Source organism: Ostrinia furnacalis, unplaced genomic scaffold (assembly GCF_004193835.3).
Source record: "Ostrinia furnacalis isolate ACB-3 unplaced genomic scaffold, ASM419383v2 OfSCF1913, whole genome shotgun sequence".
Taxonomy (NCBI): domain Eukaryota; kingdom Metazoa; phylum Arthropoda; class Insecta; order Lepidoptera; family Crambidae; genus Ostrinia; species Ostrinia furnacalis.
In genome coordinates, this window is record NW_021132152.1 from 811866 (window position 1) to 828538 (window position 16673).

The 16673-nt window shown below is 41.4% G+C and overlaps 1 protein-coding gene across 1 annotated transcript; it reads right to left on the minus strand.

The window, feature by feature from the left end:
- Nucleotides 1-6772: 6772 nt before the first annotated feature.
- On the minus strand, nucleotides 6773-16502 carry pn (exopolyphosphatase prune). The gene is made up of 8 exons (XM_028306322.1): nucleotides 16306-16502; nucleotides 14444-14570; nucleotides 14152-14302; nucleotides 13278-13573; nucleotides 12620-12740; nucleotides 8263-8392; nucleotides 7341-7493; nucleotides 6773-6938 (listed from the first exon to the last, which is right to left on the minus strand). The coding sequence occupies exons 1-8, from the start codon at nucleotides 16411-16413 to the stop codon at nucleotides 6777-6779; spliced, it is 1248 nt and encodes a 415-aa protein (XP_028162123.1). The 5' UTR covers nucleotides 16414-16502; the 3' UTR covers nucleotides 6773-6776.
- Between the last annotated feature and the right edge of the window lie 171 nt (nucleotides 16503-16673).

Below are 16673 nucleotides of genomic sequence, written 5' to 3' on the forward strand. Positions count from 1 at the left end.
ACTTGACGTTTGAGCTGTATTTAAAGTGTGTGTACGCCCATGCGTTTGACGTTACAAAAACACCCTCCCATGCCGTTCCCACACCCCAGGCACTCAATGCGCTAGACCTACGTAGTTTTTTCCTTTACAAAATAATCCTTTACCTTCATAATCTTCACTGGCTTGGGATCCAGTCTTGGTGTCACCAAAAACGTTGCCAAACATGTTCTTTGAGAACATTGGGCCTCCAAAAAAGTTTCTATCTACCATACCACCTTCCTGATCTGTAAAAATCACATCTATTAGTAACTAGCTGACCCGGCGAACTTTGTTCCGCCTTAATGGCAATAAATAAGCAGACTTTTTTTTTATTTCGAACGGGATAAAAAGTATCCTTTGTCCTTCTCCTGGCTCTAAACTACCTCCCTGACAATTTTCAGCTAAATCGGTTCAGCCGTTCTTGAGTTATAAGTGGTGTAACTAACACGACTTTCTTTTATATATGTTACAGGAAATGTATGAATTCTAGAAATTGTATACTATTCCTAGGAAATGTATACAATTCCGAAGCTATTTATGAAATGTATAAAATATTTCTTCAGAGATTTTTTAATACGCACATATCCTAGGACATGTATAACTTTTCCTAGGAATTTTATAGAATTCCAATATTGTATTGGGAAATGTATAAAACTAAGCGGCACAAGCGCGGTCATGTGATTTAGTGCCCCTCAGTACGCCTAAAATTTTATTTAGACAAACCACATTGACCGATAGGTACTTTTAACTCACAACTATTATTGTTTAGCCTGAAAGTTGTTTTCGCACTATTATATTTTGACTGAAAAAAATATTTGCCTATTGGCATACCTTTCTTTCGGCATCACGCATATTACGCTGAAGTATTGGAAAACCCTAACTTTAACATATCTTTTATTAAACTATTATTGACATGAAGGTTTTAGTACTCCTGTAGCTGGATAACAAAGTCTCGGTTAGGTTAGGTTAGACTTGCGACCTTGTCACATACACAGCGGCCGCGGCGCGGGAGCGCCATTTAAGTTTCGGAAAAAAAAAGAAATCTTAATTACATTTCCGATTGCTGTTTAGGAAATGTGTAAATTTCCTAGGAAATGTGTCTAGTACTATTATTTACATCACACATTTCCGGGTGATTTTAGGACTTATACACAAATCCTAGGAATTGTATACAATGACGGATTTCATACATTTCCTGTAACATATATATAGATTATTATTTAGAATTTACGTTACATTTTGGTCGCTGGGGCAGAAAAAATTCTCGAGTGGCGACCACGAGCCTGAAGACGTAGACTAGCCCCCACTAGGTGGACCGACGATCTGGTAAAGTTCGCGGGAGGTGCCTGGATGTAGGCGGCGCAGGCCCGGGCGTTGTGGAAATCCCCTTTGTCCAGCAGTGGATGTCATTTGGCTGAAACTAACGAATCTCATTATAGCGTATGAGCGCGCCTTACGACTCACGACTCCAACGAGTCGAGTCGTTTTAAAATGTTGGAGTCTTTTCGTCACGACTGAGTCGTTTAAAAAACCAAGTCTTTTCAAATTGACTCAATTTAAAAATAAAAAGATACGTCCTGTTGATGAAATGATGATGATGACGAAACATATTGATGAAACGGTTGGAATCACAACTGTCAAGTTTGGAACTTTGTGAAAGCTGAATATTGATTTTATAATTACCGTCCTGATCTTTGGCTCCATAATTTCCATCTTCTGCCTCTAGAGGTTCTTCTAAGTGTCTTCTTACTTCGTCTCTCACTGGACGAAGAGTACGAGCTTTAAAATTGGGTTGTGCATTGGAATTGTTGATTTTGTCAGCTTTGGAATTTTTATTCTGTGGTTTGTCTTCGTTGTTTTTTTGGGATTTGTCTGTGTTGGTTTTCGTTTGTGTTTTCGAATTGCTAGTGCCTTCGACATTTGTTTCTGTGAATGGGACAAAATTGCGAAAATGTTAATAAAATTAAAGAGCTTAAATAATTTTAATCAAACAAGGCTTCAAGTGCTGCTTTATTAAAAAAGACTTACCATATCTTGCACTTCTCTTCGCTCTTTTCAGTCCAGTTGAATTCATTTGAACTGAAATAAAATGTAAACGTTACACAAAAATGTCGTCGTTTACTAAACGACAGTTTAGCAAATAACATAATATCACTACATAAATAGTATAATAACAAAACAAAGTCGTTTTTCGCTGTCTGTCCCTATGCTGATTTTTAAAACTACGCAACGAATGCGGTTTTTTTTAATAGACAGAGTGATTAAAGAGAAAGGTTTTTAAACTTAGCACCGGGGCGGGTCACTAACTCACTAGTACTTAAATAAAATTATATTTTTGTACAAAATTACGCACTTACCTGGTTTTCTCACATGGTTGTGATCACAGTATTTCATTTGAACTATTGTTCCCTCCACATCTGAGGATTAATTCATAATTAAATTGAGTATGTAGGTACAGTCAGCGTCAAATAGTTCGTGACACCCAAAGTAGCCAAAAAGTTCGCAACACGTCTTTGTTGTAATGAGGGCTATCGTTTTTATACTTAACAGTTGGCACCCCTGGCGATTGACAGGACCTTAATCTACAGTGGCGCCATCTTGATGAGTGCAAATGCGATAGTCCTCCTACCACTTTAGCGCTCACCAGTTGGTGCCACTGTCTTCGCTACTAGCAAGTGACAGGACCTTACTCTACAGTGGCGTTAACTGGTGAGCGCTAAAACGATAGCCCTCATTGGAATAAGGTTGTGTTTTGAACTTTTTGGTCACTTTGGGTGTCACGAACTATTTGACGCTGTACACTGTACTGTACTGTACTTTGTATAATAATTCAGGAATGGTGAAGGTCGCGGGAACCGCCTGGATGCGGGCAGCGCAGGACCGGTCTTTGTGAAAATCCTTGAGGGAGGCCTTTGTCCAGCAGTGGACGTCGTTAGGCTAAATAGAAGGCTTTAGGCTCTCAGGCTGAATATTTTATTGCAAATTAAGGAAATCAAGTCAGGCTGAAGTTACTTAGGTAGGCTACCTTTCATCATCATCATCATCATCATTTCAGCCATAGCCCTTTCAGCACGAGAGAAAAATTTGACGATTTCTAAAAAATCGCGTTAGTTTCTGGGTTCTTTAGGATCTTAGTAAATAGAGAAAAATAGCGAAAAAATTTAGGGGGTGACTTTAACCCCCCTAAACCCCCCCGCACGATCATATCAATCCGTCATGAACCTATGAATAGCTATTTCATTACAATTACAATTTAAACTAATTAAAAAAAGACATTTTAGATATAAGGAGCTTTATTATTCTTCATAAAGACATGATATCGTAATTAGATACTAATTTCTGCAAAAAAATTCAAAAATAGCTCATGGCCCTAACCTAGAACTCTGTCAAAACCTGAATTTTGGGGGTAGTAGCATCTTAAAATTGAACATGAGCTTTCGTTTTTAGTAATAACTTATATTTTTTGAATCCCAGATGTCGAGGCTATTATTCAATAACACATGGGGTTAGATATTTTCATAAAAGGGATCATTTTGGTTCATCTATTGGTACTAGAATCCTGGTATCCTCTCGATATTTTCACTGGTGGCTGTATTTTCTACAGCGGATTTGTACTATTTGGTGGTTATGTGTCTCGGAGACATTCTTGAGTTTATTCTAGAGTAAATCTGATGTTCAGGCCTTTAAAAGATTCGAAAGGTTTCCATTACTTACATTACCAAAAATTCAAACATCGTCCCGACATGCACGCTCGTGCTGTAGAACTTTAGGAGTACCTGGTACTCGGTTACATCTTATTTTTTTATAAAATTAAAGCGAATTATATTTTTTAAGGATATAATTTAAATTAATACGCACAAAATTCATTGAAATCCACAAAAGAAGTAATTTAAATAAATTAATACTTTTCACGCCTCCCGCAGTCAGGTACACGTCCATCTTTGTCACTCAACACAGCACCGACTGAACGCCATTTAAAGTTTTTGTATGAAAAATAGCAAATATATCGAACCGTACGATCGATCGGAAGCGTCTTGGCGCGGTAAAATTGATTTACCAATTCACTAGATTTTTTCAAAGTCGAACGCACTTTCGTATTATTCTGTGCTGAAAGGGATAGGACGTCCACTGCTGAACATAGGCCTCCCCTAATGCTTTCCACGTTGATCGATTGGTAGCGGCCTGCGTCCAGCGCTTCCCTGCTACCTTTACGATGTCGTCGGTCCACCTTGTAGGTGGACGTCTCACGCTGCGTTTTCCGGTACGCGGCCTCCATTCCAGAACCTTACTGCCTCATCGGCCGTCAGTTCTGCGTACTAAGTATGTGCCCTGCCCATTGCCACTTCAGCTTGCTAATCCGTCGGGCTATGTCAGCGACTTTAGTTCGTTTACGGATTTCCTCATTTCTGATTCGATCTCGCAAAGTAACACCAAGCATAGCCCTCTCCATAGCATGCTGTGCAACTTTGAGCTTCTGTATAAGGCTACCTTTAGTCTTTACAAATGAGAATGAGATGACTAAGGTAGCAGGAAGGCGCTGGATGCAGGCCGCTACCAACCGACCAGTCTGGAAATCATTGGAGGAGGCCTATGTTCAGTAGTGGACGTCCTGTTGCTGAATGAAATATGATGATGCCTTTATACTCACTTTGATGGCACTTAAGATATTTCATCTCGCATTTATTGACCATGGTGATGTAGATTGTTTTATTTAAATCATACTTGTACTTCACTTTGACGCATACTGGTTCTTCCACTGCTGGGCACTTTATGTTTTTGCAGGATTGAGATATCTTTGGAACTGGTAGCTTCTTTTTCACTTGGGTTACTGAGTTTGTTAGTATGGGAAGTGCTGAAATATAACGAGGATTTAATTAATGCTGCTGTCAACGCCACTCTTGTAGTGGAGTTTTGGGCTGTTTTGTGTACCGTGTAAGTAGATTTGTTGTCGACACGATAAGAAGAAGAATGTAAATCATTTATTCAGTACATAGGCCCTTTCCAGGGCGCTTTATTAGGACCCAAATATACATATAAGTTTGTCCTGTCACCACTTTGGGACAACATGTGGGTGGGCTGATGCTGAGAAGAAGTTAGGTAATTTTTGGTATAGGTTTATCAATCAATTTTGTTCCTACTGGGAATCGAACCCGGGACTTCTGGGTCTGAGACAGGGAGTCTTATCACCACAAGCGGTATAATTCTGTATAGGGTCATCATTCAATTCTGCCCGCACTAGGAATCGAATCGGGGACTTTTGGATCTGAGACAGTTATCCCCGTTTCACCGTCAATCCCTAATTTTTAAGTGACTCTTATGAAAACAAAATTCCTGTTAAGTGTTACCACAGGGGTCACTTAAAAATTAGGGATTGATGGTGAAAACGGGCATTAGTCTAGCAGAAGCTATTAAAACTCTTATAACTTTTACCCCATGTTTTAAAAATGTCATACAAAATACATACCGAGTAATACCACATAAATAAGTTTCATATTTCGATGCTGAACAAAATTTGCCTTTTTTTATTGACTTTTCAATTGAATTTTACTACCGACTGCGTGCCATGCCTCGCTTGTATTTATGGTTTTCAATTATGGGGAAAAGTTTATTCCTTCGTGGTTTTACTTTGCGTATATTGGCGGAAGAGTCAGCGCAAAATTACTGAATTTCTTATCAAATCTTTTAACTTAGACTAGGAAATAATGTATTCTAATCTACGAGTACTACACTACATAAACTAATATTATTTTTTTATCAAGCTCATAGCAGACTTATCAACTCGGAAAGGGATCAACATCGTATAGCCTTTCGCGCTATAGATGACCCACGCTGAACTGTCCCACCAAACTCAATGACAGGGGGGCGCTACCATCGTTCAACTATATGGTTTCCAACATGGCAAAAATCGGAACCAACGATCCGGTATTCACGGTGGCGCCCCACTGTCAATGTCATGCATAGGACAGTTCAGTATTTTGGAACTATAAGATGTTTAATTAAGACAGCACTTAGTTTTAAGCACTTTTAGTTATAGTAATTTCATGTATGCGTGTTTGTCTTGTTGGTTGTCCTAATAAATAAAATAAAATAAATAAAATAAAAAATATGTTTTTATAGTCATGTCATTGCTTTCGCGAGCTGTCATCGCCTTTAGCGCTCTGTCAACCGGGAGGCGAGGCGATTACGTTAAGGTGCGGATAAGTCCGTTACAATAAGAAGTTTCATACAAAGAATACTGACCACCTCGAGTTGATACGGTTACGATCCCTTTCCGGGTTGATAAATGTGCGACAGCTGAAGAGTTTGTTATGGGGAACGCCGGGGGGAGACCACTGCTCGCGTGTCAAATAGCATCACATACTCTGACCATGAGTCTTTGGTTAGTGTTGCAAAACTATCGATAGTTGATGTCGAACAAGGGTAACAATATCGATGGCCAAAAGTTTGTAATACTGATCAAAGACAGGTAAAACTATCGATCGATACTATCGGTAATACTATTTGTATAACTATCGGTAATTATTTAGCAATCTAAAGTCTGGTCGCCGAGCATGTAGAATTTCGTCCAATGACCCCTGTGCGACGGGCGGCACGGCAGTAGTGAGTGTGCGAGCGCGACAGCAATATAATTACGCGCGAGCGATAAGGATGTGTAGCTTGGGGTCATTGGACGAAATTCACGTGCTCGGCGACCAGACTACAGCTGCTACAGATATCGATATTTTGTTTCTAAAACTCGGAAATAAAACACAAATTCTTCAAATGAATCGTTTATCATTCAGGAATTCATTTATAATAGGTATGTACTGCTTCCTCGTGGCGGTGAGGTTGTCTTGCTTGTAGTAGTGGCAAGGCAGCGGGGGCCCGAGGGGGGTCAGCCCTAGCGGGGGGGCCGCCCACTGCTCTATGAAGGCGCTGAGCTGGAGAAAATGAGACTTTATTAACATACACGTAAGAACTAACAGCACTTTTACATTTAAGGCCTATTCAGACCTAAGCGGTATTCGCTACCGTCTGCGGCAAAGAAAACCCAGTGGGTATGCGGTAATAATACTGTTCAGACCTAAGCGGTATTCGCTACCGTCTACCTATGTACCTCTACCCACAGCGGCAGCGAATATCGCTCAGTATTGCGTTTGCATATTTTAAAGTCCGGTCGCCGAGCACGTAGAATTTCGTCCAATGACCCCAAGCTACATATCCTTATCGCTCGCATGTAATTATAACGCTGTCGCGACTGTGCGACAGGCGGCAGCAGTGAGTGTGCGGACGAAATTCTACGTGCTCGGTGACCGGACTATAGTTGATTTCTCACAACATACTTGAGCTTCCCTCTCCGCGTTATCGGAGTACACAGCGGTGTCCCTCTTCATGCCTTCTTTGTAGTCCATGCCTAGTAAGAGCGCCACGGAGCACCCTCGACTGTTCAGAGCCTCCGATAACGCTCGCTGGGCCTCCGGCTTTTGTAGGAACTCCTGTACAAATATTTACGGCAACGTTCAGAGTTTAGACACTATTTTGCTACATATTTAGGACCAGCAAAGACCTGTGGCCTACTTAATTCACGTATCAAAACTTCAACGACATGCTAGCGATTTGTCACTTTGTATTCACGTATTAATCGCCCGATTTTGTTTCGATTTCGTTTTTATCCGTATTCGATCGTGTCTCCGCGGTATTCACTTAATACCAATCTTAATACTCATTTTGAAGATTGGTGCCAGTGATTAAACGTCAAGTGTCAAATCGCTGAGTTGCGATCCTATTGAGTAATCGTTTTATCGAAATGACACGTGAATACGGATTTATGACTGTTTTTCAATAGGATGATAGGACCACTTCTAAACATTGACTGTTTCAAAAAATACTTGAACTGGCAAGGAGCAACGAAGTGACCAAGAAGAAAATTTTTAAACAAAACCCAAATTTTTATCTAAAATCACATGCCAAGAGCGCGCGAGCGCTATCAAACTGCTACAAAAGCAGTGACATCCCTAATTCCCTACAGTTACTAGGGGTGTTAAAATAGTAATGAGAATGGGATATTTCTAGCCAACACAAAAATCCGAAAAAAATTGGGTAGTTAGCCTAATTCTTCACTAGAAACTGGTAAAAAAATAATTGAAGCTCACCATTGCGTTTAAGAATTACATTCACCTGAACACGAGTCCGTCTGTTTAATTTTCCCTGTTTTTCTATGGCGCTGTGTTAAGTATCTATGAATAAAGAAATTACGCAACTTACCTGGACTAAAATAGGGAAGCTCGGAACCAGAACGCTGCCGAATATTTTGACGTCTTTCTTCAAGAGCTGTCCTGCTGTCAGAGATGACACGTCACTCTTGGCTTTAGACAGGCGATCCAGTTTGTTCTTCCTAGAAATGAAAATCATCATTTCAGCCATAGCAAATAAATAAAATTGGACGTCCACTGCTGAACATAGGCCTCCCCAAGGATTTCCTGTGCCGCCCGCATCCAGGCACCTCCCGCGACCTTCACCAGAAACTTCTTGGCGGGAATCTGAAGCGTCATGTTAGCGGTTTTGTTTTATTTCCTCAAATTCGTGTTTGGGCGACTATTAATGTGTAATAATGGTGGATTATTAACCATTAAGTGTTCGTGAACGTGCATGAGTGTGGGCGAGTGAAGTAAAACAGTGCATCGTGATTCTTCTGGTTCTCTCAAGTTGTCCATAGGAACCACCACAACTTTACTGAGACTCAAAGGGTGGGAAGGGATATCATCTATAATCCTTCATTATATCATTAGTACTTGATCTCATTTTGTAACTCGTATCACTTATATACTTGAAAATGGCACAAATCAAGTCGACCTCGACGTGTATTGCCAACATCATCAAAAAAGAAGAAGAAGACCTTCACCAGATCGTCGCTCAACCTAGTGGGAGGCCTGCCCACACTACGTCTTCCGGCTCGTGGTCGCCACTTGTGACCAGATCGTCGATCCACCTAGTGGGAGGCCTGCCCATACTACGTCTTCCGGCTGGTGGTCGCCACTCGAGAATAGATCGTCGGTCTACCTAGTGGGAGGCCTGCCCACACTACGTCTTCCGGCTCGTTGTCTATGTCTGTTACAGAAAAACTTTATCACGTGCAGCATCCCCTCCAAAAACCGTGATAAAAACTATTCTGTATCTTTCCCGGGACTCAATCTATCTCTAAAGCCCGGTCCGTGAGCACGTAGAATTTTGTCCAATGACCCCAAGCTACCCATGACATCCTTATCGCTCGCGCGTAATTATATTGCTGTCGCGACTGTGCGACGGGCGCCCGCAGTGAGTGTGCGAGCGCGACAGCAACATAATTACACGCGAGCGATAAGGATGGGTAGCTTGGGGTCATTGGACAAAATTCTACGTGCTCACAGAACAGACTAATCCACATAAAAATCAATTCAGTTTATCTCGTTCCTGATAAATAAAAGACCCGTCGTGCGTTCTATACTGCGTTTATTATTCGACTGGCGAGAGCACTGGACAAACAGAAATGTGGATACCCACTTTAAACAATATATTGTGTCACATTACTTTTATGTGAATACCTTACAAAACTTAATATTCATAACATCTCCACCCTTATTTAAAGATACATACACAAAAATATTATCTAAGTATATTATATTATACTAGCTAGGTAGGTAGGACGTATTTTCGATACATTATAAACAAAATGTATTTATTCACTTATATCTAAGTTACTTACTACAAATAACAAATCAATTTTACACAAATTAGACAAATACTAAATTATTATTTTTTTACTGATCGTGTGGTTAACCTACACCGCAAAGATAAGAATGATACTAACTAATCAATTTCAAAACCATATCGAACTGGTGGTCTACGTATCCTACATTCCCGGTGTGGCGGTCCCGGGCTCGCCGGCGCCGCCTCCCGCGGGCCCGCGCGCGCCCCCGCGCCCCCCGCGTCCGCGGCGGCACCGCCATCGCCGGCGGGGGCAGCCGCGGCGGGCACGGCGACGCACACTGAGCTCGCGAGAGGCCGCGGTTCTTCCGCGCCGAAACCATCGAGCCCCGAACCCTCCGATCTAGCCCCAGCCACTGTTTTCCCTGATAATCGCTCGCCCATTCGCTCTTGAGTTGAATCTATCTTTAGCTCACGCCTTTTTAATTGGTCAACATGACGATGTACGATTTGCCCATCTAACGAACGTATGTGGTAATCGGTGTCACCTAACTTTTTTACAACTGTACCCTTTTCCCACCTAGTTCCTGTTCCAAAATTTCTATACCACACGTCTTTCCCTTCCTCAAACGAACGTAACCTACCACCGGCCATACTTCCTTGCTTTCGTTGTAAATTATCAATTTTCTTTTCCCGATCTGGTTTTATACAATCAAGTCTAGTTCGCAAAGAACGTCCGAAAAGAAGTTGAGCGGGACTTTCTCCCGTGGTACTGTGACTGGTATTTCTATAGATCAATAAGAACCTATTCAAAGCTATATCTACATCTACTTGTTGGACCAAAGCTTTCTTAATAACCCTTTTACAAATCTTTACTGCATTTTCTGCCGCACCATTTGAAGCAGGATGATATGGGGCTGTAAATATTGATTCTATACCGTTACATTTATAAAAATCATTCATTTCATCACTCGAGAAAGGTGGACCGTTATCGCTGATTATTTGTTTAGGCAGGCCAAAACGTGCAAATACTTCTCTAAATTTATTTATAACCATTTTTGCGGTAGTGGTTGTCATTTTAAAAATCTCTATCCACTTGGTGGTCGAATCTATTATGACTAAGTACTTAACGCCATGAATAGGTCCCAGAAAATCAACGTGGATTCGTGACCAAGGCCGCGGCGGCCACGGCCACGCGCGCGGCTCGTGCGCCGGCGGGGCGCTCGCCAGCGCCGCGCACACCTCGCACGCGCGGCACCGCGCCTCCACTGCCTCGTCCACTCCCGGCCACCACACGTAACTCCTAGCCAAGCTCTTAGTTTTTACCACCCCCATGTGAGAATCGTGAAGTTCGCGCAATACTTTATTTTGACAACTTTCCGGTATGACCACCCGGTGACCCCACATAATGCAGTCTAATTCGCAATATAATTCCGACCTACGATTGTAATACGGTTTTAATTCCTTTATATCGACTTCATGTGGCCAACCATCACGAATATAGCTTAACACCCTACTTAGAATATGGTCTTTTTGTGTTTCCTTACGAATAATATTATAATCAAGTAAATTCCAAGTGGACATACCCTTCTCAGATGGCCTATTTTTCTGCACCGACTGCACTCAAAAGTACGATAGCGGCATTCGTTCCAGTAATGTCCTCCGACGCCACAGGCGAAGCACCCCGTCACTTTCATACGGTCCATCTCACTAAAAAGCCGATGTACGTCCTCTGTTTCATTCGAGCCGGCGATGCTGGAACGCCGTCCCCGCGCTGCTGACGTCGCTGTATAGCGGTCTCCCGCGCTGTTGTAGGTAGTTACCTCCGCCGTATCCACTACCGATGCATCCCGGGCCGCTGACTCGATAATATTGGCTAATTTATTTGCATTTGCCCAATCCAAATTTTCTTCTGCGAAAAGTCTCTGTCGTATAGTATCATTACGTAGCCCACACACGAACTGGTCCCTTAGGTTTTCGTCTAGTCTGTCCTTGAAGTCGCACGACCGTGACAATCGTTTCAACTCAGCCACGTATTGAGTGATTGTCTCACCGTTATGTTGAAATCGCTGCCTAAACACATATCTCGCAGCCAGTATAGATGTCTTTGGCTGCAAATGTTCCGACATAAGCTTCACTACGTCATCATATTTCATTTCGAACGGTTTTCTCGGACTACACAAATTCACCATCAATTCGTATGCCGATTCACCAATAATAGATATTAATGTCGGCAATCTATTTCCCGCCGCGATGCCATTCGCCACAAAATGCATTTCTAATCGTTCACAATATGAAGTCCAGTTTCCTGTGTCCATGTTAAATTCACCGAACTTAACCGCCATATTTTTTTTACCGTCCTCGTTCGCCACTGATAAATAAAAGACCCGTCGTGCGTTCTATACTGCGTTTATTATTCGACTGGCGAGAGCACTGGACAAACAGAAATGTGGATACCCACTTTAAACAATATATTGTGTCACATTACTTTTATGTGAATACCTTACAAACTTAATATTCATAACTCCGCTCCAACTTCTGTGTAGCCAGGATCTACAGCTTGACCGCCAATAACCCAACCTGTGAAGGTCAAGTTTGTCCCGGGGGAAAGTTAAACTGTCATTGGACCCGCAACGAAATTATTCAGAAGAACATAGGAGTTCGAAGTTAAGGTTCGACTTTCTTCTAGCACAAAGTGAAAGCATAACCGACAGAGTTACTTTCACATTTATAATATTAACTAGCTGCCTGGCCGCCCGCGACTTCGTACGCTTGGATCCCGTTTTACCCGTTATAACATCTATCTGCATGCCAAATTTCAGCCCGATCCGTCCAGTGGTTTGGGCTGTGCGTTGATAGATCACTACTTATGTCAGTCAGTCACCTTTGAGTTATATTTAGATAGGGAAGTAGGGATTTCAAATTAAAAGGGACATACCTCTCCGTTTCATAGTCGCTCGGCTTGAGCAGGGTCTCTAAGAAGAGTATGATGTCCTCATCGTGTGGTGTGGCCTTATTGAGGTCTTTGGAGAAGTTCACTGTGTCCAATATTATTGTACCTGATGACGAAAATAATATTATTATAGTTCGTTTCTTCCACGAGGACTTGCGGGGTCGAGGGAAGCGCGGGGTGCGGGGAGCATGACCCGACCAATCCGAGCGTCATCATTGTAAAGCCTGGTCCGTGAGCACGTAGAATTTTGTCCAATGACCCCAAGCTACCCATCCTTATCGCTCGCGAGTAATTATGTTGCTGTCGCGCTCGTAAAATAATTACGCCCGAGCGATAAGGATGGGTAGCTTGGGGTCATTAAACAATATTCTACGTGCTTACAGACCGGGCTTTAGCTGTGCCCGCGTCTACGTACGGTAGAAAATAGTTTGAATTACATTTCCCGTTTTTGCAACATTTTTCTTTACTGCTCCACCCGTATTATAATTGGCTTTAGGGTGATGTTAAAGCTTAAAACCTTCCTCGATAAATGGGCTATCCAACACGAATATAATTTTTCAAATCGGACCAGTAGCTCCTGAGATTAGCGCGTTCAAACATTTTTTTCTAATTAATCTTAAAAATTTATGAAAAGGTAACTCACTGTGCAACATATCACTGCATACTGGGTAGGCATTAAAAAAATCCACATCTTTGGCCACCAAAGCGGCTAAATCCTTAATCCTCTGGGCTATAAGCGTACAGCAAGAGCCAACCGTCTCTATGGTGCTCCTCGTGTCCTCCTTGTAGCCCCATGACGACTTGTCTATGGGCCGATGGTCTATAATTTCTACGACGAAGGGGGCGAGGAACTTGTCGTTATTTGACAAGGTGTGGTGGTCTACTAAGACCACTTTGGCCTTTTTAGTTGTTACCAGCTGTTGAAGGTCCAAGTCGTTTCTGAAAGAAGTTATGGTCATCGTGATTTCAGCCACACATGGGCGTACCCAGAAGAGCAGATACCCTGCCCCCTCCTGGAAATCGCTTTGGAGGAGCTAAATTAACAATCTGACCTAAAAATCTCAAACACCCCTCCCCTAAACCAAAAGCTGGGTATGACTTGACCACACCCCCTAAATCAGAAGCTGGGTACGCCCATACAGCCACAGGACGTCCACTGCTGAACATAGGCCTCCCCCAATGATCTCCAGATTTGCTGGTTGGTAGCGGCCTGCATCCAGCGCCTTCCTGCTACCTTTTAGTCACCTTGTGGGTCAGGTTGTGCGTTAGGTAAAAGGCCACCATTCCAGAAACTCGCTGCTCCATCGGTCGTCAGTTCTTCGTGCTATGTGCCCTGCCCATTGCCTATTATTAAGTTAATAAGTCAGCAGAAAGTACATTTACATGTGCTGTAGGAAAGTATAGCCAAAAACTGGCAGAAGAAACCTGGAAGCTGGACGCAGGCCGCTAACAATCGATCAACATGGAAAGCATTGGGGGAGCCCTATGTTCAGCATGATGATGATGGCAACACTTACCTGAACACCAACTTCTCAGCTGTGATACCATGTTCATTGAAAAAGTACACCACTTCAGTCTTCAAGCCAAAATCGTCTCTATCAACGTTGATGATTGGGACGAAAATGTCGTCTTTATACATATCCTCGTCTCTGTTTATTTTTGTGCACACTCAAATAAAATAAAAATATATTATTGTTTATAACCCAGAATAACATATAGGCTATAATTTATGACGATCTGTGACATACTAAATTTCACGCGGGTGACACCGCGGGCAAAAGCTAGTGTAAAATACAATTAGGTAGGTACCTTTGCATTTTATTTGTTGGTATTGCCAATGTAAAAATATGGCGTAGACTAAAGAACTGACCGCTGAATCTAGATCGCAGCTTTCGTTGCCCAGTATTATGCTTAATTCCCCATAGTTGTTCGATTTCTGAAATAATAATAATTATTACGGATTAGCAAGCTGAAGTGGCAATGGGCAGGGCAAATTGAAGCAGTGCAGCTTTGAAGGGGGTCTAATTTTTCTTACATGGGGGTGGGAGGGAGTCTCGATAGTTCTTACGTAAGATCACAAAAATGCGCAAAGTTAAAATTATACTTTGAAAAAGTTTGCCAAGTTTTGCCCGGATTCTATAGGTAAACGATTTCTATTTCCATGGTAAAGGACCCGCTCCACCCGCACTGCGCCTCCCGGGAATTCCCCGCTTGTGTAGTAGTCGTCACCTATTTTTGCATAGGTGGGCAGAAAATTAAAATTGTTATGGCCCTTGCAACATACCGAAAAAAATACTATGGCTCCAAGACTTCAAAGTTTGGAGACCCCTTTTTAGATGATTACGTAATAAATATGAAACACTGGGCGGACTATTCTAATTTTTTCTTATAGTAGGGGGGAGGGGGTCAAAAACTAACGAAAATAGTCTTCCGTAAATGAATGGCCCCCCATGGGGATGATACTGGTGGGGCAAGGGCAACTGGGAATGCTAAATAACCTCCTCCTTTTTTGAAGTCGGTTAAAAATACTTGTAATACACCTTGTATAATTTGCTCTAGTTATTTATAATTTACAATAATCTGATAAGAGTTACTTATACCACAGATAATATAATACTAGTACTTATACCTACAAAGTACAATGTAGTGTTATCAAGCAAGTAACAATGGCCTAGATGACCATGACTAATTTCTTAGAAAATTATATTATAAATCAAATAAGTAGATAAGTAAAATTGGTCCTATTCTTGGTAAACTCTTAATTTTATAAAGGCATGTTTTAAATAGGTTTTTAAATAAAACAGACAAAGTTTTAAGCTTTGGTATTTTTGTTCCAATTACCATATTATAGGCACAGTTGGAGTATCATCATCATTTCAGCCACAGGACGTCCACTGCTGAACATAGGTGTCCCCCAATGATTTCCATATTGCCCGGTTGGTAGTGGACAGAGTATGGTACTTAAAAGTAAATAATATTTTTCTTTAGTACATAAACTACATTTCACACTCCAGTCTCAACTCAAAACTGCATAACTAGTACCTAAGTTTGTACTATGGGTACCATACAACAGATTAAAAATACTAAAATGTTTTTTTTTTGTAAAAGCAAAAATAAATTTTCATAGCTTGTAGAGACGATGGCCGTTGGGGCAGGAAAGTTCTCGAGTGGCGACCACGGGCTGGAAGACGTAGCGTGGGCAGGCCTCCTACTAGGTGGACCGACGATCTGGTAAAGGTCGCGGGAAGAGCCTGGATGCGGGAAGAGCCTGGATGCGGGCAGCGCAGGACCGTTCATTGTGGAAAACCTTGGGAGGCCTTTGTCCAGCAGTGGACGTCTTTTGGCTGAAACGAACGAACGATCGACGAAATTTTCATAAACTTGTAATTTAATGTTTACATTTAAAATGAGCTTTAAGGACGTTGCTAGCTAATGTTAGTTTTTTTTTAATGAAAAGCTGAATAAGCTTAGCACTTTATAGTAAGTACTTTAAATCTTTTGAATCATAAAATGTTGGCTTTGGATTTATCAATTAAATAAGTAGTATAAATGAGATAATAAATATTAATATACATTATAAACAGATATAGCTTTTAATTAATAGCTAAAAAAGCAGATATCTTTAATTCTTTAGTAATTAAATTACAAATCAAATTAGAAAACAAACTTACAAGTTTGTCCAAAGTGGAGCTGAAGTATTCGTCCATTTTACAATTGCAACGTGCTGCAGCCACACCTATTTGTATTAACCGGTCTGTATTTATTGTGATTACAATCATTTATAAAGTTTTCTAACCCCCCATTCTGATTAAAATATTTTTGTAGAAAAATCGTCCAAAAATCGTGGTGTTTGTGAGTTGTGACAAGAACTGTCATTGTCAAACTGAATGTTCGCAAAGACGAGCGACTGTCGTAATTAAAAAACGCCATCTATATTTTCTGAATATGAACCTCCTCCGTAAAAGTCACCAAAATGTTTTTCTATTTCCCGCTAAGAAAGTTAATTTGTAAATGATTGTTATTATTACTCATCTAATGC

What these genes read in the sequence shown, in the direction of transcription:
- pn (XM_028306322.1), bottom strand. Translation starts at nt 16,413, where the DNA reads ATGATTGTAATCACAATAAATACAGACCGGTTAATACAAATAGGTGTG. An exon ending in GCTCCACTTTGGACAAACTT is followed by an intron (nt 14,571 to 16,305) that starts GTAAGTTTGTTT and finishes TTATTATTTCAG; the next exon opens with AAATCGAACAACTATGGGGA. An exon ending in AGCGACTATGAAACGGAGAG is followed by an intron (nt 8,393 to 12,619) that starts GTATGTCCCTTT and finishes TTTCATTTCTAG; the next exon opens with GAAGAACAAACTGGATCGCC.